The sequence below is a fragment of the Meriones unguiculatus genome, chromosome 9 (assembly GCF_030254825.1).
Source record: "Meriones unguiculatus strain TT.TT164.6M chromosome 9, Bangor_MerUng_6.1, whole genome shotgun sequence".
NCBI classification, from domain to species: Eukaryota; Metazoa; Chordata; class Mammalia; order Rodentia; family Muridae; genus Meriones; species Meriones unguiculatus.
This window is the reverse complement of record NC_083357.1, coordinates 119,222,287-119,246,662: the sequence shown is the minus strand read 5'-3', so window position 1 is coordinate 119,246,662 and position 24,376 is coordinate 119,222,287. Positions and strand designations below refer to the sequence as shown.

General features: G+C 41.1%; 1 protein-coding gene across 6 annotated transcripts in view; it reads left to right on the top strand.

Moving 5' to 3' along the window:
- The window catches only part of Nalcn (sodium leak channel, non-selective), a 303,181-nt gene that overhangs the window by 273,779 nt on the left and 5,026 nt on the right, over positions 1-24,376 (top strand). For all 6 annotated transcript variants that reach the window (XM_060391666.1, XM_060391663.1, XM_060391664.1 and 3 more), the window contains 9 exons: positions 58-177; positions 2,684-2,752; positions 3,840-3,988; positions 7,099-7,192; positions 8,742-8,874; positions 9,511-9,626; positions 19,003-19,160; positions 20,436-20,586; positions 22,190-22,339. In XM_060391666.1, coding sequence (XP_060247649.1) covers positions 58-177; positions 2,684-2,752; positions 3,840-3,988; positions 7,099-7,192; positions 8,742-8,874; positions 9,511-9,626; positions 19,003-19,160; positions 20,436-20,586; positions 22,190-22,339 — 1,140 coding nt within the window. The remainder of the gene's footprint in view (positions 1-57; positions 178-2,683; positions 2,753-3,839; positions 3,989-7,098; positions 7,193-8,741; positions 8,875-9,510; positions 9,627-19,002; positions 19,161-20,435; positions 20,587-22,189; positions 22,340-24,376) is intronic.

Genomic DNA, 24,376 nt, shown 5'->3' with positions numbered 1-24,376 from the left:
TAATTGATATAAACATGCCTAAGTGCTTGTTGTGTCCTCCTTGCTTGCTTTCTCTAGGTTACAATGAAGATCATCGCAATGTCACCAGCTGGGTTCTGGCAAAGCAGAAGAAACCGATACGATCTCTTGGTGACGTCTCTTGGTGTTGTCTGGGTGGTGCTCCACTTTGCTCTGCTGGTAGGCACATCATTGAACTGTACTGTGGTTGGCAGTTAACTTCCCTCAGTTCAAGGCTGTTTCTAGTCGCTTCATTCCACATCAGCTACTCTTAGGCATTTTATCAGACTCCCTAAATCCCAGCTTTGCTTGTGAGAGCAATGGGATATGCTTACAAAAGCATTAATATGTGTGTATATATGCTTTCCACACAAGTGAATCCTGGACTTTCAAAGATCTAGAGTGTGAAAGTCTAAGAGAGTGCTCTTAAAGTCTCAATTAACTCTTCATCTTACCAAAGAAGAACACTAAAAGCAGAGATGAAGGCAACTGTCTAAATGTGCACAGCAGACTAGAATCGCCCTGCACCCTAATATCAAGAGTAGCATCCATCGCACCCCACCACAAGCAGGATTTATAGTGCAGTCCCTGTGTACTCTTCAAGGCACTATTCTCTCACAGACATCTAACACTGACTCTCTGACTCCATCAATCTCCCTTTGTCTGAGGTCTAGCCCCAAATCTACAGCCATGAGGAAACTTGGCTAGTCTACAGTGGCGTTGCCCAGTGGAAATAAAATGTGGTCACTGATGTGATGCTGGCTTACACTGTACACTCTAAGCATTGCAGCCGCCTAGAAGGAATACTTACAAGTGCCATCTTCTCATTAGTGTTCACATTCTCCTGTTGTCTTTAATAATGGAGGCATGGCAGGAAGTATCCAGTTCTCAGACAGTCCGTTTGCCTATCAGAAAGGGCTTGCTCTAGTATGGCTCCCCGGTATTCATGCACATACAGAATGGCCTTCCTTCTTAAACCAATGCTTGTCTTCAGCATGAGAAGCTGTGTAAGTTCTCAAGCACATGTATTCATTTTCTCAAACGACAAATGGCTTTGAATATAATGATGAGCACAGCACTGCGGGAGGGTTAAGAAGAAAGTATTACACACACAAAGATATTTACTGCTCTCATAAACTTCATGTCCTGAAACGCTAGAGAGAGCTGCATAATGTGCTCACAAACAAATGAGGACCATGAGTGTACCAGGAAAAATGAAGGAGATCCCATGTTGGACGAAGAGGTATAGGGACTAGACAAAGGTGAGGTCCTGTGGCTGAAGCAGGTGTCATGGAATAAAATACAGCACAAGGTTTGGAGAAGTCTTTTCAGGACTTTGATGCCCATTTTAAAGTCATCCAGTCATCATTCCATGGACTGTGCTTATCGCGACGCTAGAACACAAAGACTTAAGGTATCTACAATAAGTCGGGAAGTGACATGGAAGAGAGTCAGAAAAAAATGTTCTAATTGTGTTTATTTTATCTAGACAAACCTTTGACTAAGTGCTGTTCACTCTAAATGGAAAAATTCAGTAAGCTTCCTAATCTCAAATATCCCAACAGAGGAAATTCTAAGTGATAAAAAATAATGATAAAAAAAAAATCTTCCCTCTTCTGCTTGACTGCTTTTGTTCTTTGCCTGAAAAAAACCCTCTGGTCTGGGGAAAGCAATCCTTCTTTGCCATCTTTTGCAGTGAACTGCTGTGAAGGAAGGCACAGTCCTTGTTTTCCATCCAACAATGCAATGTGCCCACATTTCTGTCCTTGCGCCTCACCAAGGAGCTCAGTGGACCCCTTCCCAGGGACCCATCTGGGACTGTTGTCATTTGGCTAGGCAGCTCCTGGAGAATGCTCATGGTTTGGCATCAGCTGAATGTCACCGTTGTTATGCTGTGACCAGGGGCATCTTTGATTCTCAGAAAAAGCCTTGTGAATCATAAAGCACAAGGTGATCTCCGGCCCTAGCACACACTTAAAGAGCAAACTGGCGAATCCTGAGCTTGGTGGAGGGGGTGGATGCTTTCTAAAATGAATTAATTTGTGAACAGGGAACTGAACTCCGAAAAAGCTGGTTTCAAGCACTGTTGTTGTTGAAATAAGGTCCCATGTAGCTCAGACTTGCCTTGAGTCACTGTGTAGTCAAGGATGGCCTTGAATTTCTGGTCTTCCTGCCTCCACTTCCCAAAAGACATCGAAACCACTGGGTTTATGCACTTGGGATATTGAATGCGGGGCCTCACATGGAGGAAGTCTTCTACCAGCTGAGCTACATTTCCAACCTTTCAACATCCTTCCCAACATCTGCCTCCTCTTTGCCATGAGGCTTCTTTTTCCTGTCTCATTCAACTTCCTCCCATTTCATGTTTACTCTATTCTTTTCTTGCCCTGTCCTCAAATGTGCTCGTCACTGCTTTATATGAAATGAATTTCAAAATACAGAATTCAGTTGAGCAAAACAAAACCAAAAGTTTTGTCTAAGATTTGATTTTAAATCTAATATTTATTCATGAGTTTTTGCAGTGACCTTTTCAGCACCTTTATTTCAGACAAATTTCTTATAGGAATTTTCACATTTTATTAAACTAATTATTCACTAGATTTCACAAAAGTCTTAAATGAAAACTGGAACCGTAACAAGGTATTTTGTGCAAATTGTAAAAAGCTGTCTTCTGATTAAATTTCAGAATGCTTATACCTACATGATGGGAGCCTGTGTGATTGTCTTTAGATTTTTCTCCATCTGTGGAAAGCATGTAAGTCTATCATGCAGAATACTTTCAAATGTCACATAAGCATTGAATCACTGATGCCAACACACCTCAGCCAACCTGGTTGTTATCGTCAACAAAGCACTAAACATTGTTAGTCAAGACTAATAAGTATTAATTATCACACTCAATCAATAGCTTAATTATCTTAGACTATGTTTCTTATTGTTATTTTCATTTATCATATTTGCTGAGTAAACTCAAACATAAATGAGAAGAAACATGTTAACTCTGAAACCAAAAGCCAGTGTCATTCTTAGTGTGCCTTGCTCTATGGGTTTTTGTTGTTCTTAGTTTGGTTTAGTTTTGGTTTTTATGAGACAGGATAGCCATGGCTGTTCTGGACTCACTTTGTAGACCAGGCTGGCCTCAAACTCACAGAGATCAACCTGTCTCTACCTTGCTAAGTGCTGAAATTACAGGTGTGTACCACCATGCCCAGATAATTTATATTTTTAAAAATTAACTTTATTTTAGAGAAAATTTATAATTGATGATAATGTGTCCATTATTCTAGATTGATTTATATTCTTGTTAGCATTTATACACTACACACTTTTAAATTCTCCATTATTAAGGGATACTGTTTCCTCTTTTGTCACTAGCATTATTTCACATATGGATTCATTGGTAGATTTAATAATTGGTGATAATTTGGCATTAAGCCATTATTACATTTGGGTTTTAGGAAGCCTGTGGAAGAAAGATAAATTTACTTGCTATAGGTCAACAATGTGTGGACCTTACAGAGGTCTTCTAGCAAAAGAAGAGGAAATGAAGGGCTAAGAAGCTTGCGGTGTTAATTCAATTAATTTCTCTGGGATAACCAAACTGTTTGAAGTGTGAATAAGGTTTCTCAGTGCCAGATGGTTTATGAATGATATTTAGATTTAATATCTACTAGGAAACAACTTTCAAATGATGTTGAATCACTATGATGGGAATCACTATGTAGCCAACCTGCTCATCTATTATTCACCAGCCAGGTCCTTCACAGCTTGAAGTGATTGTTCTCTCTCCTTTTCTGTTCCTCTTTCCATTGCCCTGACACTGCTCCCTTCCTCATTCACAGGTGACATTAAAGATGCTCCTTCTGACCGTGGTTGTCAGCATGTACAAGAGCTTCTTTATCATCGTAGGGATGTTCCTCTTGCTGCTGTGCTATGCCTTTGCTGGGGTTGTTCTGTTTGGCACTGTAAAGTATGGAGAGAACATTAACAGGTCAGCATGTTTTTGTCTTCCTATTTACTTTCCAAGCAAATTTCTTTCTGTTTTTAATAATTTATTCATTTTATATCCCAGTTGTAGCCCCCTCCTTCATCTCTTCCTGTTCCAATACTCCCTCGCTATTCCTCCCACCGCCCTCCCCTAGACCTCAAAAAGGAGGAGCCCTTCTCCCCTAACATCTACCCCCACACTGTCAAGTCTCATCAGGACTGTCTGGATCCTTTCCCTCTGTGGCCTGGCAAGGCCATCCCACCAGCGGAAACGGATCAAAGGAAAGGTGACAGAGTCCATGTCAGAGATAACCTCTGCTCCCCTTACTAGGAAACCCACATGGAAAATGAGCTGTCTGTGAGCTCCATCTGAGCAGGGGATCTAGGTCCTCTCCATGCATGGTCCTTGATTGTTGCATCAGTCTCTGTAGCACACACCCCAATAATAAAATCAGGAATAAAAATTTATATACTTCTTGACTATTAAAGACTTGGGGTAGTTTAACAAGGAAGTAGTCTGTTGAGAAATAAAATAAAACGTACATATTTTAAAATGCATTTTCCAGTTGACAAAGATAATCATTTTTGGTTTAGTACCCTTAGAAAACACAAAAACAGCAGGGTGCTGTGGTACATGCCTGTGATCCCAGAACTCTGGGAGACAGAGGCAGGTGGACCTCTCTGAGTTCAAGGCCATCCTGGTCTACAGAGTGAGTCCAGAACAGCCAGGGCTACACAGAGAAACCATGTCTCAAAATACAAAACTAAATGTCTTTGTTGTATACGTGAGCATATTTTGGATATATGCCTAGGAGTGGTATAGCTGGATCTTGAGGAAGCACTATTCCTAATTGTCTGAGAAAGCTCCAGATTCATTTCAAAGTGATTGTACAAGTTTACATTCCCACCAGCAGTGGAGGAGGGTTCCCCTTTCTCCACAACCTCTCCAGCATGTGTTGTCTCTTGAGTTGTTGATCTTAGCCATTCTGATGGGTGTAAGGTAAAATCTCAGGGTCATTTTGATTTGCATTTTCCTGATGACTAAGGATGTTGAGCATTTCTTTAAGTATTTCTCTGCCATATGACATTCTTCTATTGAGAATTCTCTGTTTAGCTCTGTTCCCCATTTTTTAATTAGATTACTTGATTTGTTGCTGTTTAATTTTGAGTTCTTTATATATTCTGGATATTAGCCCTCTGTCAGATATAGGGTGAAGATCCTTTCCCAATCTGTAGGCAGTTGTTTTGTTCTGACAACAGTGTCCTTTGCTTTACAGAAGCTTTTCAATTTCATTTTTTTGATTTTTGCTCTTACAGCCTGTGCTGTTGGTGTTCTGTTCAGGAAGTTGTCTCCTGTGCCAATGAGTTCGAGGCTCTTCCCTACTTTTTCTTCTAACAGGTTTAGTGTGTCTGGTTTTATGTTGAGGTCTTTGATCCACTTGGACTTTAGTTTTGTGCAGGGTGATAAGTATGAACATTTGCTCAACCATGTTCATAGCGGCTCTATTCATAATAGCCAGAATCTGGAAACAACCCAGATGTCCCTCAATTGAGGAATGGATACAGAAATTATTGTACATTTACACAATGGAATACTACCCAGCAATTAAAAACAAGGAAATCATGAAATTTGCAGGCAAATGGGAATTAGAAAAGATCAACCTGAGTGAGGTATTCCCAGAAGCAGAAAGACACACATGGTACATACTCACTTATAAGTGGATATTAGATATATAATATAGGATAATCATACTAAAATCTGTACACCTAACAAAGCTAAGCAAGAAGGACGACCCTGGGTAAGATACTCAATCCTCATTCAGAAAGGCAAACAGGATAGACATCCGAAGGTGAAAACAAGGAACAAGAGAGGAACCTACTACAGAGGGCCTCTGAAAGACTCTACCCAGCATGGTACTAAAGCAGATGCTGAGACTCATAACCAAACTTTGGTGGAGTGAAGGGAATCTTATGTAAGAAAGGGGAGATAGAAAGACCTCAAAGGGTCTGGAGCTCCACAAAGAAAACAACAGAACCAAAAAATCTGGGCCCACGGGTCTTTTCTAAGACTGATACTCCAACCAAGGACCATTCATGGAGATAACCTAGGACCCCTGCACAGACATAGCCCAGGGCAGCTCAGTCTCCAAATGGGTACCTAGTAAGAGGAACAGAGACCATCTCTGACATGAACTCAGTGACTGGCTCTTTGATCTTCCCCCCCCCCCGAGGGGGGAGCAGCCTTACCAGGCCACAGAGGAAGACAATGCAGACAGTCCTGATGAGAACTGATAGGCTAGCATCAGATGGAAGGGGAGAAGGACCTCTCCTATCAGTGGACTGGGGAAGGGGCATGACAGGAGATGAGGGACGGAGGGAGGGCAGGATTGGGAGGGGCTGAGGGTGGGGGCTACAGCTAGGATACAAAGTGAATAAATATACTAAATTAAAAAATTTTTATTAAAAAAAAAAAACAGAAAACCCAAAAGAAACAAACAAAAAAAGCAAAAACAAAACACAAAAGTTTTATAACTCTACCGATTGTCAGGAATAACCACACCCAATTTTAGCAGTTTTTGTATCCATGTATTTCACTTAAATGCTGCATTATTTTGTGGGTAGGGGAGGTAAAACAGTTTTTAGATGACTTTCTTTTTCAGCAAAGTGTGGAAAGTCAGAAACTACCAAATCACTGTGCTGTGAGAAAAGCGTTTTCAAAATCTCATCTTCCACATTATAGAAGCATCTACTGTTGTTTTCTTAAAGTTTCTAAAACAACAAAACACATACAAATGCCTTGCTGGCCGATGATTCATTTGGTATGTGGCTGAGTCTCCTTGTATGACCCAAGTGAAGAAATCTCTTAGTAGCCAAAATAACAACTGAGTTGTTTAAGTTGAAAGTCAGTAAGTGGTGAGCCTATGGTAGCTGGTGTGTCAGGCACCTGTGCCTGCAGGGAAGTGTATACGAAAGGAAGAGTTTAGGCTTTAGTAACAGTAAGTAGCCTGGCAACCAGATTTACAAAAAATACCTGTTTTGGTGGTCACCACCCACCCTGCTTTATGACAGTGACAACTTGTGCAATCGCCATTGTGTTTTCTTTTCTTAAATTAGGCACGCCAATTTTTCTTCAGCTGGCAAAGCCATTACTGTACTGTTCCGAATTGTCACCGGAGAAGACTGGAACAAGATTATGCATGATTGTATGGTAAATATCCCTCATCATCATCAGCGCCTCAACATACACTCCTGCACACATGTTAGTGTCAAGGCCTTGTAGTAAAAACAAAGAATACTCTGGCTATCTTCTAGTCCATAAGTTGCACTTTTTAACATTACAAGATATTACTATAAAAAGCAAAACATTCACTTAACTTGAGGTATCATAATCATATTTAATAATGAGCATCATTCTTTCCTTCCTATCCATCATAGCTTAGCAATCAGGAGGACATTTATTTAACCCCCTCATCAGACACTCACCACGTCCCTGGTTTGTCCTGGGACATAAGCAAGACTTTCTGCAGATCCAAAGGTTCCTCAAGGCACATACTTCATGTGGTCTGAGCCACTCCATCCTTTGTTATTCTGCTGTCAGTCCAATAAGTCTGTATCATCCTCTGGTCGTGGGGTTAATGCTTACTTCTTCAGCCATTTTTGACCACACTTAAAACTGTGGATTATATATTCTACAGTGGTCTCTAGTTCTTGTTTGGACATGAGTAATAGTTCTGGAGAACTGTAGAGTCAAGCTCCTTTCTTTCCCCTCCCTCTTACTTCATGGACACCAACAATGTCCTACAGACATTCAGGGAGGGAACACATGCTCTCCAGGCAGGAAGGCGCTGTCCATGGATGGCTCAGTGTTGAACTGCTGAAGTGGGACTAGTGTACTGAAAAACTGCTTTATATTCCATTTGGTTTTGCTTACTGTGAATTAATATAAATTAAATGTAAATTTCCACATGAAGCTAATGGCCCTTGCACTAGAAATTGTGCTGTTAAACCTGGTCAGCATTCAGGGGACAGGGGTGTGTTTTGTTGTTAGCTATCACTAACAACACTTGGCACAAATATACTACACAATAGGGTCTAGAGAATTTTAGATATGAAAAATGGAAACCATATTTATCCACTCAGGTATAACCCAAGGCAGAATTAGATAACTCTTACATATGAGTCCCAGAAAAGTCTGTGGGAACACATAAGACAGCACTGTTTTTCTGCCCGAGAGAAAGCAGAACAGTATGAGAGAAGGGTTTGAACTTCACTGGGCCCTACAACATGCAAGGGGCCTTATACATTTCTGTAGCATCTCCTTTTGGTGCCTCAGGACTGGTGATTGGTCCTTACACAACTTGAATGTGGATTTTGTATGTGTAGTATACTTCCATACAGATTATTGCTTAAGTAAAAAAAAATGTTAAAGTTCCTCTTTATTTAATTTTCTAGAGTTTGACTCTAGGGACTGTTGGTGAGGGTGTGAAGGCTGTCCTTCAAAAAAAAAGAACTGTTCATTTACATTTTGCTTCTATCAATGGCATTGAACTGGGGCATTTACAAGACCAAAAGCATAACACAGATGAAATACGCTTGTGGAGTTCTGCTGCAAATGATGTGGTGTGTGCAAGTGCAGCTTTGGCATGGTGGCTTTAAATTAACTGCATCCCATGCTGTCAAGAATACGTTCTTAGAGCACTACAGTCAGAAGAAATCTGTGGCCTTCCCTCCCCTCACTCCTCCCCGCTGCCCCACAGGTTCAGCCTCCATTTTGTACTCCAGATGAATTTACATACTGGGCAACAGACTGCGGCAATTATGCAGGGGCACTTATGTACTTCTGCTCATTTTATGTCATCATCGCCTACATCATGCTGAATCTGCTCGTCGGTAAGGGATGTTTGTGGAATTATTTTTTTATCTCTTCAAACTCAGGTACTTGGATAATTATGTACAATTTTTGAGTGATTATCTTGGATTGCTTGGGGCGGGTGTTTCATGGCATTAATTATAAATTGCTGCCTCTCAACCCAGGATCTGAAAAGACCTTTGAAAGGCATGGAAATGGCAGTTGATTGCGCTTTCAAGAGTTATCCTATTTATTATACTCATTAATTCCCAAAGAGCTCTTTCCATGGATTGGGCTGAACACAAATCGAGGAGGGCTAGTTTTACAGCCTCAGAATATCACAGTTTGGCTTTGTTCACCCAGTCATGGGGCCATCCAGACCCAATACAACCCTTTAAAATGCCCTGGAACTCTCAAGTGAGAGTAGAAGCCAGCTGGCATGAATGTCCACACACAGTGTCTTTGAGCCCATGACCCTCATGTTTTGGAAAGGCAAGAGCTGAATCAATAGGTTAGTTCAAGTGAGAGACATGCCAGCTTGGAAACTGTACTGAAAGCACTTAAAAAAAAGGCTTTATAATATGAGTGATAACATTTATTATTTATAAGGATGTTTTACTTTTTCTGAAAAATGACAGGTTTGCATGCTTGCCTAACATCTGCATTTTTTTTCCCAGCTATAATTGTGGAGAATTTCTCCTTGTTTTATTCCACTGAAGAGGACCAGCTTTTAAGTTACAATGATCTTCGTCATTTTCAAATCATATGGAACATGGTGGATGATAAAAGAGAGGTAGGACCCATGGGTTGCCTCACTTGCTTGCCAAGCATGCACAGGATCCTGGGTTTGATCCCCAGCACACATAAAACTGGGTGTGGTGGTCATTGGGAAATAGAAGCAGGAAAGTTGGATATTCGAGGTTTTCTTCTACCTTGGGGTGTGAGAGTGGACCATTGTTTCCTGCTCTATCTCAAAAAGAACAAATGACATATTTCAAGGGTCTTATATCTAAAAATTGACATAGACTAAATGTGGAACTGCCACTGCTGTTGCACAACCCTGTCATTAATGAGTCAGGTGACTATGCTAAAGGTAGGGGTACAGAGTAGTCTCTCCTCATGTCCTTTCCAACCATGAACAGCCTGGTCTTTAGACTTCCAAAAGGTCAGCAATGGAAGAAAACAAAGGATTTGCAAGGGTGTCTGCCTTGGGCTCAAGCAGAAGGAAGGAAATTGCAGCTCACACGGGAAAAGCATGCTGCAGACTTGCCATCACCTCAACCTTAAGCAGCCACTGAGACAAATGCACACAGGAGTTACAGTGATGCTCTGGGATGCAATGCAGTGGTTGAGTAGTTTTTCGAGCATGCAAGAAGCCCTGGGTTCAGTCACCAGTACCAGCTAGGCAAGGCAGCTATTCTGAAGAAGGGATCCAAAACCAAACAAGAGTCAGATACAGCCCCTGCTCCAGTTGTTGGGAGAACCACATGAAAATCAAGCTACGCATCTGTCACACATATCTGGGGGGGGCTAGGTCCAGCTCATGCATGTTCTTTGGTTGTGAGAACCTATGGGCCCAGGTTAGTTGATTCTGTAGGTTTTCTTGTGGTGTTCTTGACCTCTCTGGCTTCTTCAATCCTCCCCTCTTTCACATGACTCCTTGAGGTCCCCCTAATGTTTGCATGTGGTATCTGCATTTGTTTTCATCAGTTGCTGGGTGAAGCCTCTCAGATGACAGTTATGCCAGGCTCCTGTCTGCAGCTATAGCAGAATATGATTAATAGTGCCAGGGGTTGGCTCTCATAGTATGAGTCTCAAGTTGGGCCAGTCATTAATTGGACATTCCCTCAGTTTCTGCTTGATCTTTATCTCTGCACATTTGTAGGCAGGACAAATCTGGTTCAATAGTTTAATGGGTGGGTTTCTGTCCACATCCCTCCCTTGGAAGTCTTGCCTGATTACAGGAGGTGGCCGTTTCAGGTTCCATATCCCCTGTTGCTAGGAGTCTTAGCTAGAGGCACCCTCACAGATTCCTGGGGTATTCCTTTGTCCTAGGTTTCTGGTTCATCCCAGAGCTGCACACACACACACACACACACACCAATTTCAATACTCTTTGCTTCAGTCTCCCCCATACCTGTTACCCTACCTATCCCCTCCCATCCTACTCCCTCCCTCCACCTCAGAAGTCTATTCTATTTCCCCTTCTGAGTGAGATTCAAACATCCTCCCTTGGGTTCTCCTTGTTACTTAGCTTCTTTCGGTCTGTGGATTGTAGCATGGTTTTCCTGTACTTTATGGCTAATATGCACCTATAAGTGAGTATTTACCATGTGTGTCTTTCTGGATGTGGGTTACCTCACTCAGGATGATCTTTTCTAGTTCCATCCATTTGCCTGCAAATTGCATAATGTCTTTGTTTTAAATAACTGTGTAGTATTCCACTGTGTAAATGTGCCACATTTTCTTTATCCAGTCTTCTGTTGAGAGACATCTAGGTTGTTTCCAGTTTCTGGTTATTACAAACAAAACTGCTGTGCACGTAGTTGAGAAAGCGTCCTTTGGGTATGTATACCTAATATACCACAAATAGGTGTTCTATTGGATATATGGCCAGGATTGGTATATCTGGGACTTGAGGAAGGTCTATTTCCAATTTTCTAAGAAAACTCCAGAATGATTTACACAGTGGTTATACACATTTGCACTCTGATCAGCACAGGAAGAGTGTTCCCCTTGCTCCACATCCTTGCCAACATGTGCTGTCACTTGAGTTTTTGATATCAGCCATTCTGATGGGTGTTTTCCCTGATGACTAAGGATGTTGAACATTGCTCTAAGTGCTTCTTGACCATTAGAGAGTCTTGAGAATTTTGTTTAGCTCTGTACCATATTAACTGGGTTATGTGGTTTGTCGCTGTTTAATTTCTTGAGTTCCTTATATACTTTGGGTATTAGCTCTCTGTCAAATATAGGGTTGGTGAAGATCTTTTCCCATTATGAAGGCTGCTGTTTTGTCATATTGACAGTGTCTTTTGCCCTGCAGAAGCTTTTCAATTTCATGAGGTCCCATTTATTACTTGTAGATCTTATAGCCTGAGCTGTTGGTGTTCTGTTCAGGAAGTTGTCTCCTATACTAATGAGTTCAAGGCTCTCCCCCACTTTCTCTTCTATTAGATTTAGTGTTTCTGGTTTTATGATGAGGTCTTTGATCCACTTGGACTTTACTTTTGTGCAGGATGATAACTATGGATAATTTGCATTATATTGGTATTTGGGTATAACTGCATTATATTGCAGTTAGACAAGCACCATTTGTTGAAGATGCTATCTTTTTTCCTTTGTATGGTTTTGGCTTCTTTGTCAAAATCAAGTATCTATATGTGTGTGGGTTTATTTCTAGGTCTTTGATTCCATTGCATTGATCAACCAGCCTATGTCTATGCCAGTACCATATAGTTTTTATTAAAGTTCCTCTGTAGTATATTGTGAGGTCAGGGATGGTGATCCCTCCAGAAGTTGTTTTATTGTAAAAGATTGTTTTAGCTATCCTGAGTTTTTTGTTTTTCCATATGAAGTTTACAATTATTCTTTCAAAGTCTGTAAAGAACTGTGTTGGTATTTTGATAGGGAGTGTATTTTAATAGTGAATCTATATATTGCTTTTGGTAAGATGGCCAATGTTCTTATGTTAATCCTACCAATCCATGAGCATGGGAGGTATTTCCATCTTTGATATCCTCTTCAGATTCTTTCTTCAAAGACTTGAAGTTCTTGTCATACAAGTCTTTCATTTTCTTGGTTAGAGTTATAGCAAGATATTTTATATTATTTGTGTTTATTGTGAAAGTTATTGTTTCCCTAATTTATTTATCAGCCTGTTTATTGTTTGTATAAAGCAGAGGTACTGATTTTTTTTTGTTAAGTTTGTATCCAGCCACTTTGCTGAAGGCATTTATCAGCTGTAAGAGTTCTCTGATAGAATTTTGGGGATCACTTATTAATACTGTCATATCATCTGTGAATAGCAATATTGACTTCTTCATTTCCAGTTTGTATTCTCTTGATTTCATTTAGTAGTCTTATTGTTCTAGCTAGGACTTCAAGTAACTGTGTTGAATAGATATAGAGAGAGTGGACAACTTTGTCTTTTGCCTCCCTTTAGTGAAATTGCTTTAAGTTTTCTCTCCACTTAATTTGATGTTGGCTATAGGCTTGCTATATATTGCCTTTATTATGTATAGGTATGGGCCTTGTAGCCCTCATCTCTCCAATACTTTTATCATGAAAGCGTGTTGGATTTTGTCAAATGCTTTTTCAGCATCTAATAAGATGATCAGTGTTTGTTTTTCCTTTCAGTGTGTTTATATGGTAGCTTACATTATTATATTTTTATATGTTGAACTATCATTGCATCCCTGCAATGAACCCAACGGAATCATGGTGGATGATATATTTGATGTGTTTCTCTCTCTTCTCTTGTCTTCTCTCTCTCTTTCTCTCTCTCTCTCTCTCTCTCTCTCTCTCTCTCTCTTCCTCTCTCTCTTTTGTTGAGTCTTTATATGGTTTAGGTATCAGGGTGACTGTGGCCTCATAGAATAAGTTTGACAATCTTCCTTCTGTTTCTATTTTGTGGGATAGTTTGAGGAATATTTGTATTACCTCTTCTTTGAAACTCTGGTAGAATTCTGCGTTAAAACCATCTGGCCCAGGGCTTTTTTGGTTGTGAGACTTTTTTTTTTTTTTTTTTTTTTTTTTGCTTTTAATTGTGAACTTTAATATTTTAGCAACTTCCATATGAATATTTGGAATAGGAGAATATATTTCAAAAATAGATACAATTGTACGAAAAGCTGCTTTATGAGAAATAAATTGTTCCTATATAGAACTTTTAGGACATTAAAAGATAACACTAAGGAAAATACACTTTTAATGATTGTTTCTATTTCTTTTGGGGTTATAGGATGGTTTATATTGTTTACCTGATCTTGATTTAATGTTGGTAAATGATATCTGTCAAGAAAAGCATCTATTTCATTTAGATTTTCCTATTTAATGGAGTACAGGCTTTTGAAGTAAGATCTAATAATTCCTTGGATTTCCTCAGTGTCTGTTGTTATATCCTGATTTTCATTTCTGATTTTTTTAATTTGTATACTGTCTCTGTGTCATTTATTTAGTTTGGTTAAGGGTTTGTCTGTCTTGTTGGTTTTCCCAAAGAACTAGCTGTTGATTTTTTTTGATACTTTGTATTGTTTTCTTTGTTTCTAATTTATTCATTTCAGCCCTGAATTTGATTATTTCCTTCCATCTACCCTCTTGAGTGTGTTTGCTTCTTTTTGTTTTAGAGAGTTCAGGTGTGCTTTTGAGTTGCTAGTATTAAATCTCTCTAATTTCTTTATAAACACTCTTAATGATATAAATTTTCCTCTTAGCACTGCCCATATATTTGGGTACGTTGTGCCTTCATTTTCATTGAATCCTAGGAAATCTTTAATTTCTTTTTTTTTAATTTCCTCCCTGATCCAGTGATTATTGAGTAGATTTGTTCCATTTCCATAAGTTGTTTCTGTTGTTGTTGAAGTCCAGCTTTAATCTGTGGTAGTCTGATAAAATGCAAAGTTTATTTCAATTTTCTTGTATCTGTTGAGACTTGCTTTGTGTGTGACTATGTGGTCAATTTTGGAGGAGGTTCCTTAAGGTGCTAAGAAGATGGTATATTCTTTTGTGTTTGGGTGGAAGTTCTGTAAATATCTGTTAAGTCCATTTTATTCATAATGGCCATAGTTTCATTCTTTTCCTGTTTAGTTTTTGTCTGGATGACCTGTTCATTGGTTGAGAGTAGGGTGTTGAAATCTCCCACTATTAATGTGTGAGGTTCAATGTGTGATTAAGTAATTTTTTATGAATGTTGGTGCCCTTGCATTGCAAGCATAGATGTTCAGAATTTAGATGTCACCTTGATGGATTTTTTTCTTTGATAAGTATGAGGTGTCCTTCCCCATCTCGTTTAAATTTGGTTGAAAGTCTATTTTATTAGATATTAAAATGGTTACTTAAGCTTGCTTCTTGGGTCCATTTTCTTGGAAAACCTTTTTCCAGCCTTATACTCTGAAATAACATCTATCTTTGTTGCTGACGTGTATTTCTTACATGAGGCAGAATAATGGATCCCGTTTTCACATTCATTCCTTTTAGTTTGTGTCTTTTTTTATTGAGGAATGGATTCCACTGATGTTGAGCAATAGTAATGATCAATAACTGTTAATTCCCGTTATTCTGATGTTGGGTGTGTGTGTGTGTGTGTGTGTGTGTGTGTGTGTGTTTCCTTTCTTTTGTTTTTGCTAGTGTGGAATTGTTTATCTCCTATCTCCTGTTTTCTTGGATGTAGTTAATCTCCTTGGATTGGAGTTTTCCTTCTAGTATTTTCTGTAGGTCTAGATTTATTAATAGATATTGTTTAAATTTAGTTTTGTCTTGGAATATCTTGTTTTCTCCGTCTGTGGTGACTGAAAGTTTTGCTGGGTATAGTAGTCTGAGTTGGCATCTGTGGTCTCTTAAAGGCTGCAAGACCTCTGTCCAGGCCCTTCCAACTTTAGAGTCCCTGTTGAGATGTCAGGTGCAATTCTGATAGGTTTTCCTTTGTGAGTAATTTGGCTATTTTTCTCTTGCAGCTTTTAATATTCTTTCCTTGTTCTGTAGATCTAGTGTTTTGGTTATTATATGGCAGAAGGATTTTCTTTTATGGTCCTATCTAATTGTTGTTCTGTATGCTTCTTGTATGCTTCTAAGCATCTCCTTCTTTAGACAGGGAAACTTTCTTCTATGGTTTTGTTGAAAATATTGTATGGCCTTTGGAGCTGGGAAGTTTCTGTTTCTTCCTATTAGTCTTAGGTTGGGTCTTTTCATAGTTTCCTGGATATTTTGTGTTTTAGATTTAACATTTTCTTTGACTGACATGTTAATTTAGTCAATCATATCTTCTGTGCCTGAGATCCTCTCTTCCATCTTTTGTGCTCTTCTGTGATGCTTGCATCTGTAGTTCCTTTTGTCTTCTCAAGGTTTTCAATCTCCAGGATGCCATCAATTTGTGCTTTTCTAATTTATTTATTTTTTATTAATTGCAGCTTATTCACTGTGTATCCCAGTTGTTGCCCCTCCTCATCCCCTACAATCCTGCCCTTCCTCCTTCATCTTCCTCCATGTCCCTCCCCAAGACCACTGATAGGGGAGGTCCTCTATCCCTTCCCTCTGACCTAGCCTATCAGTTCTCATCAGGGCTGTCTGCATTGTCTTCCTCTGTGGCCTGGTCAGGCTGCTTCCCCCTCAGGGGAAGGTAATCAAAGAGCCAGCACTGAGTTCATGTCAGAAACAGTATCTGTTATTTATTGCTTCTATTTCCATTTTCAGCTCTTAAACAGTTGTATTAATTTTTGTCACCTTTTTTATTTTATTTTTCTATATTTTAAGGGATTTATTCATTCCCTATTTAAAGGCCTCTTATTGCTATAAGATTGGATTTGAGGTAATTTTCTTGTGTTTGGCTGTGTTAGAAGATCCAGCCCTGGCTGTAGCAGCATAGCTGGGTTCTGGTGCTGCCATGTTGCTTTGGCTTTTCTTGATTATGTTCTTACACTGGCCTGTAGCCATATGGTTGTCCCTGGTGTTGGTGGGATCTTCCTTATACCTGCAGGACTCCTCAAGGATCCAGGCAGATCCACCTATTCTAGCCATTTTATAACAAGATAATGCTAAAGAATGAACACTAAGCCTTAAATTAAATGATGTTTGTCTGGTAATTAGTCACATTTTAACAATGACAATATTAAAAGGAGGAAAGACATAATAGTAAGTTGGGTAAAACTTGGACAAAACACACCCGGCTTTCTTTTAAACCCTCATGAGTAGCAAACATGTTTACTGCCAAGTCACTTCAAGCAAAGGCTAAAAACAAAGAGTAGAGTCAGCACCAAGAGCTTCAATGATATGAATGTCAAACATGCATGAGGAATTTAAAGTTATTTTATGAAATCATGTACAATGAATATGTTCATTTCACGTGGCTCTTGTTGATTGTGTTCTCATGCTGACCTTTATCCACATGGTTGTCCCTGGTCCTGGCTGGTCACCTGGATGCTTCCGGTGCAAGCAGGACTCCTGGAAGTTCCTGGGGCCAGCAGGCCTTTTCGAGAAGGCAAGCAGAGCAGTCGCCTGGTGGATGGAGCTCAGCTTACTGATGCTGGCTGTACACCAGGGAGACCTGGCAGGGGATGGATGTCTAACCAATGTAAAAATCTGGAAATTAAAGTTTACCTGGTATTTTTCCAGAATTAGCTAAAGCAGAAGCAACTTTCTTGATCTCATCTACCTTCTTTCTTTTTCTCTTTTTTCCACCATCTCCTTCTCAGCATCCTGCATGTTCTTTCCTTGTTCCTCTCCCCTTCAACCTCTTATTAATCCCTACCCTCCCAAAGCCAAGCACAGGCCTAGGCACTGAGGTAAAGCAATTCCCAAGTGGCAAGATTGTACCCACAGTGCCTTTGTTCCAATTGAGGGTGTGACCCATTAAAGGTAAAATGGAACTAATGACATAGGTTAATATCAGTAATCCAAATTAATGCTTCCAGACTTTGAATTCTTTTTAGTACCAACACAACACTACAAATGGAAGAAATCATACCTGATTTCACATGATAAGTCATAGACAAAACCCAGGCACACTAAAAATATTGTTTAAAATTTCTTCCAGGATATGTGTAAGGCATATGTGAAACAAAAATTAATGGTACCTGCCTATAATCCTAGTTCATGAGAGACAGAAGTAGAGGTTCTGGAAGCCTGGAACATATAAAAACTTGTTTTTAAAAGATTGTAAATAAAAAAATATATGAATGAATTTTATGCTTAGACTTTTATCCCCAATATCACTCATTGTGGGATGTAAATATTCCAAATATAAAATTACAAATTCAAAACACTTCTGGTCCTAACGTTTTGGTAGAGGACACTCAACCTGTATGAGTTCCAGGAGTTATGAGCATATTAAAGAAAGCAGAGAGTGGATGGGCTTGGGGTGGACCCTTCACTGAAATGGTCATGAGGATATGGGTGAAAAGTGACAATTGTGCTTACAACCAGAAATTAGGAAAGTTCCGCCTTGAAAGATCCATCCTGAGAAGATCCAAAAAAGAGCAAAGGGAGAGTTGAGAGTACAAGGCAAGGAGCTAGCACAGTTGACGTGAGGGTCTGGAAGACAAAGTGTGGTTGTGTGCAGGGTCTGGCCCCTTCCCCTGCTCTCTGTCTTCCATAGTGCTCCCTGTCCCCCACAGCTGCGCTCCAGGCTCCTGTGAACTTCTGAGGTAGTAGCTTGAGGAGGACAGGGATACCAAGCCTAGTTCTTTTGTCTCATCTAGATGAACATTTGTCTCTGTAACTGTTACCCACAGAAACTGACCTTACCTGATATGTACAGGGAAGACCACACTCCAATTAACACCGAGATGCTGATGACTAGCAAGAAGCCCTAGCTACCAGGTTCATTCAAAGATACAGTCAGAGTTGCATTGGAATTCTTAAGGTTTCACTGTCCAGATTTGTTTTATCCCAGATGAAGGGCAAAGCTCAGGCCCCATTAACTTGTCTAAGTTGTCCTAATCTTTGAGAAGACCTACAAAGAAGCCACCTTTCACTGAAAGCACAGTAGCCAATGCTAAGTCTTAAGACCCAAGTGAAGGGAGGAGATTGGTGTCCACGTGCATTGCCTGTTCAGCAAGTATGCCAGCGGAGAGCAGGTAGACCACTGAGCATAAGCAGTAAGGGCTAGCTCCAGGGAAAGCTACATGGGCCTTCCTCACCCTCCCTGGCTCTGAAGTCAACATTGTAGCTCACAGGACCAGAAGAGCAGAAGGTTACGGCTTTGTACTTCACACCACATGCTTAGTACACATCATTCTACCCAGCTTTCAAGGAGACCAGTAACTTTCTTTCTGTCTGGTGGTATTTCTGTTGGTGAACCCCTGCCTCTGCCTCCTTGGTGTTGTGGTTATAAGTCTGAGTCACCAGTCCTGGCTCAGAAATTCATTTTGTTGTGTATGTTCCCTATAAAAAGAGACTCCCACCCAGCGAATCCCTAGAGGCCCCTTGATGACTTACCTTGCTGTTCCATCCAGGGTGTGATCCCCACCTTCCGAGTGAAGTTTCTGCTACGGCTGCTGCGTGGGAGGCTGGAAGTGGACCTTGATAAAGACAAGCTCCTTTTTAAGCACATGTGCTATGAGATGGAGAGGCTGCACAATGGTGGTGATGTCACCTTCCATGATGTCCTGAGGTATGAAGCTGGTCCCACAGCCCAGGGTCAGAGATTCACTGAGGCCAGAAATGAAAGGTGTGACACAGAGGCTCTTCAGCTAACAAGAATGTTCAAAACCTGAGTTGTCATGCTGCCCGGGTTACAATGCAAGGGCATGTATTCTAGGCATGAAATAGTCTTTCTCATTGCCCCATAATGATCATATATGATCGGTGCCTCACACAAGAAGGATAAGAATCATTGGCCTTCACTCCAGAAGGAAAGCACAGTTCTGCCTCTTAATTAGGGGGTAAGGGTGTGTTATCCGGCAAGAGTTAAGTGCTTGCTTAGGGGTAGTTGGTTCCAGGGTCGATGTGGAGCTAGAATCCAGATGTTCTCACCTGAGTGAGTCTGAGTGAGCCCGCCTGCTCTGTAGTAACTAACCCTGTTGATTGAAGCACTACATTTTCTGTGTTCTGTGAGCACCTGAGCACCAGGCAGGACGAAGGTTCAAAGTCAGTCCCTCTGAGGAGCATCTGTGTTAATGTCACTGAGCCACTGTGCTGAAGTCCCAGCAACAGAGGTTATTACTCGTGGGTCTAGAAGCAGGAAACCTGAAGACAATGGCTGGGTTGATTGCTTGTGAGGCTGTGAGGAAGACTCTGTTCCAACCCTCTCCTGGAGCATCCAGTGGCTTCTTGTAACCTGTTATCTTGGATTAAGCCCATCTTAACTAGGTCTGCAGTGAACTCTAGACATCCTAAAGCTCTTGACAGAAATCTTAAAATATCATTTATGCTCCACAAAATGTCCTGTCAAGGTACAGTGTCATTTGATCTCAACTGCATAGTATTTAATGGCTAAAATAGAAGAACTTATGCCCACATCAAAGAAACTGAAATATTATTCCAACATAATTGATTTCCTTCATAACAGCATGTAAAACATTATTGTAAGGAACCCTTCACAATCTTCCCTGCCAGAGGAAGCTGTCTAGAACCCTTGACCTACCATGTTAAATGTTGGGTATTGTCATACATTTGGGGGTCATTCAGGTAAATAAAACTTAAAAGAAGAAAAAGAGCCAGAGCAGCAAAGGAAAGGCCATGGGAAAGTCCCTCCAGCTATCCATTTTGCCTCTTGCTATGGTTTCAGCCACAAATAAGCTAAAGAGCAGAGAGAGGCAGGGCAAGACTCTGTGTGAGTGAGAAAGAATGCCATGACTCTCAGAATGCTGCTTTTGAGGTGGCAGAGCGGTTTTAGGTTGACCAGGAGGCACCCAGCCTGACCGCTGTTACTGTTCCCATCGTCCAGCATGCTGTCCTACCGCTCTGTAGACATCAGGAAGAGCCTGCAGTTGGAGGAGCTACTGGCAAGGGAGCAGCTGGAGTACACCATAGAAGAGGAGGTGGCTAAGCAGACGATTCGCATGTGGCTGAAGAAGTGCTTGAAACGCATCCGGGCTGTGAGTGGCTCCTTTCCTGGGGCTATGATTGAAAAAACATTCTGACAAAAGAAACTTAAATGAGAAAGACTTATCCTGGCTCACAGTTCAAGGGTACAGTTCGTTATGGAGGGAAAAACAAAATGGCAGGAGCTTAATCACATATGTGCTATGTAATCACTTATCTACAATCAGGAATTGGAGAGGGTGGATGAATGCCAGCATTCATCCTACTTTCGACATCTTACATACTCCAGGACCCCTTGCTCAGAGATTGGTCTCACTAACAATTATGATGAGTGTTCCCCAACACCTGTAATCAAGAAAATCCCCACAAGCAGGACCAGAGGTCCATCTCTCAAGTGACTCTGGATTACTGTCCAGTTGATAATTAACACTAGCCATCACACACATGCACACACACTCAGAGAAAAAGGGGCAAAGAGAAGGACCTGATATCCCTTAAAATGCATCTTCTTCATCCACGCATTGTGTGGCTGCTGCTGCAGCTTTAACTCTGTTCTGGCTTCAGCTCATTCCCCTCAGCAGGCTCCACCACACATTTCAATTGAATCAAATTTGTATAACATGAAGGCTTAAAAAGCAATTTGTGAATATTAAAATATTTATGATCTCCACTTATTAAATTCAACTGTATGAAATCCCCAAAATACCTAGAGACAGAATTTACAAAACTATTTTTATATTGCTGTGAAAAGTTTTACCATATGGTTTATCATGCTGTTTGGTCTCTAAAGACCACCTCTCGTGGAATTTTAAATATGTGCCTGCTGCCTCCTGAACTGTAAATTTGGGTGAGACTCTAAAGTATTAACGAATATGTACTCTATTAGCATATGCTGTTTCCAGCGAGTACTTCTATTGGGTAATTAACATTTATAAATGCTTTTGTCTTATGCTTCACATACAGAGAAGAAAGGCAAACTACTCCATATATACTTCCTGTAATGCAATTAGTTATGTAAGATTTGTTTGATCCTGGCTTTCAGAACAACACCCACTTCAAAAATGTGCATTTCCTTAGAGGAAAAGTCCCCCAAAAGAAACACCCCCTTGCCTCCTAGAGGAAGGTAAACTGCCTACTACAGCCCAGTCACAGCAAGACCACCACAGCTCTGGTTCCATGGGTCACAAATGTCCTGCTGGGATCTTAAGAGGGAAGCCTTGGCCAGGAACAGAGGTTGCTGCTGGATTGACCTGGCAGATTGACCTACAAAGTCATGAACTAGCACAGAAGTCAAAGTTTCCTTCTTATGTACTTAGCACTCTTGTGCCTAGGACTTTCCATGGGAGACGGTGGCTGCAGTGGTTAAATGAGAATAAAATTAAATAATGAGGGAGAGGAGAAACCCACATTAGTCCTCTTAAATAACATAACGTGGCATTGACGAGCGTGATAGTCCAGTGGTTGGACAAGTGGAAAAGGCAGGATGTTCTGATCTCTAGGACTTGTATATCAATCTAACGTCCTCAAAACTAGTTCAGAATCCTTGGAAATTCCTAAGAGGTCGGCAGTCTCATTGATCCTCGAGAAACCATGACTTGGCGGGAATGGGGCAGAGGCTGGGCACGTTCCCTCTTACTAAAGCAGCATCTTCTTCAGAAACAGCAGCAGTCATGCAGCATCATCCACAGCCTGAGGGAGAGCCAGCAGCAGGAGCTGAGCCGGTTCCTGAATCCTCCCAGCATCGAGACCACCCAGCCAAGTGAGGACAGCACCGCCAACAGCCAGGACCACAACACGCAGCCTGAGGTAGGAGACAAGGGCACCCTTCATCCGAGGGTATTCCGCGGGAGTCCATGCTGGTCACGTAGAAATTTCAAACAAAGTGGCAGTGTTTCTTGCATGACCTTTGCTGCAAAAGAATCCAAAATAACGAGCATGTATCTATTCCAGATGTTTTGATTTTTGTCATTTATAATTCAGTTGAGATTGGTTGGTAAGACTATATAGTTTGCACAGTATGTTAGTCAGCTTTCTGTTACTAAACAAAATACATGAGAAAATCAGCTGAGAAACAGGAAAGGTTCACTTGGCTCAGAGTTTCAGACTTTTCAGTCCAGGGTGGTGAGAGTATGTGAAAAAGTGTGGTGGCCAGGGACCAAGTGAGACAGGAGGGGGGAACCCCAAGTCCTCTTTAAGGACAGCCCTCCTTCCTCCTACTAGGCTCCATCGCCCAAACATTTACCCACCTCTGGTTAGTGTCTTAGGCCAGACACCACACTGTCAACTTCTGGGCCATTCAAGATCTGAACTACAGACATATACTAAAAATGGTTAATATCCTGAGTGGTTTCTCCTTGCTTCTTTTGTCTAAAAGTTCAATATTACCGTAATAGTTTAGCTTGAACATACAAATATCATAGAAATTTGCAGTAAATCTAGAAAAATGCATGGACTTGGCTTTCAATCCTCTTCAATAATCAAATGCATTGGATATTCACTCTTTCTCATTTGGGCAGTATAGGAGCATATAAAATTTGGGGAAAATGACTTGAGGAGCTTCTGTCTATTAAAACACAGCTAATGCCATTTTTCAAAGTTATTCTATAGGCCTATTAAGACAAACAAACAACAACAAACAGAATTTCTAGCATCTTGGAGAGCCCTGTGCTATGAGAAGCAGCTGGCAGGGAGGTCCTGCCCCTTTGTGTGGCTGCAATAATGATTTGATGCTAATTACATGGAGTCCATCTAGCATACTGTGAAGTGCCTCCAGCTGTGCTGAGTTCATGGTGCACAGAAACACAGTCAGAGGAAGTGGCAAAGTGAAGCATAGGACTCCATGGCCCAGGAGAGGCTCCAAAAGGACCTGTTGTGCCATGTTCCAGTTTTGTGTGAGTTTCATGAATCCCTACAAGAAACCACAAATCACTTACCTCCTTCTCCACAGATGTCTATGGGGACAGCCAGCAAAAGCGGTAAAAAGAAAGATCACAGTGGAACTGCCAGAGTCTGACCCAAACACATCTGGCAATTCCTTATCAGGAAGAGCCAGATCAGGTTGAGACAGACACTAAACAGGACCAACGATGGAGAGGAAGTACTGACTGTCAAAGGGGTAGCCCAAAAGTTGTGTGGAGGGGCTGTGTTTAAAGTTGTATAAAAACCAAGATAGTTGGGGGAGGGGTTGGAGAGACTGCTGCCATTCCAGAGAACCCAAGCGCAGTTCTAAGCACACATATCTGACAGCTCACAGCCGCCCACAGTCTAGCTCCAGGGCATCTGATAACCTCTCCTGGCCCCTATGGGTACTTGGGCATATGTGGCATACACTTTTGTAGAACACCACACACACACACACACACACACACACACACACTAAATCTAACAAAAAATTGATGACAGTGGTTAGGGAAGAGCAAGGTTCCAGGTGAGGTAGGGATGGAGGCAAAGTCTCTAGGAGTGCTCAGCATCCAGCAGTCCCAAGTTCCAGCTTCCTCAGGGCCTATCATAGAGCTCTATCTGCCAAGATGCATATTCTGGAGCTCCTGATTCTGACCTTTAAGCTGACGAAAGTTCACGTCCACAAACCATCCTGTCCCTGACACCCTATCTCTTCCTATAGTGCCATCTTCTTGCCTCATTTTCCAACCAAGTTATAGGAAATAGTTGAGCAGAGGCAGCTGGATCCCTGTGAGTTTAAGGCAGCCTGGTCTACAAAACAAGTCCAGTACAGCCAAGACTACACAGAGAGACCCTGTCTCAAACCTGCCCTCTCCATCCACCCCCAAAAATAAATAGAATCAGTGATATCCTCAGGCTTGAAAAGAGTAGAGAGTAGGCCAA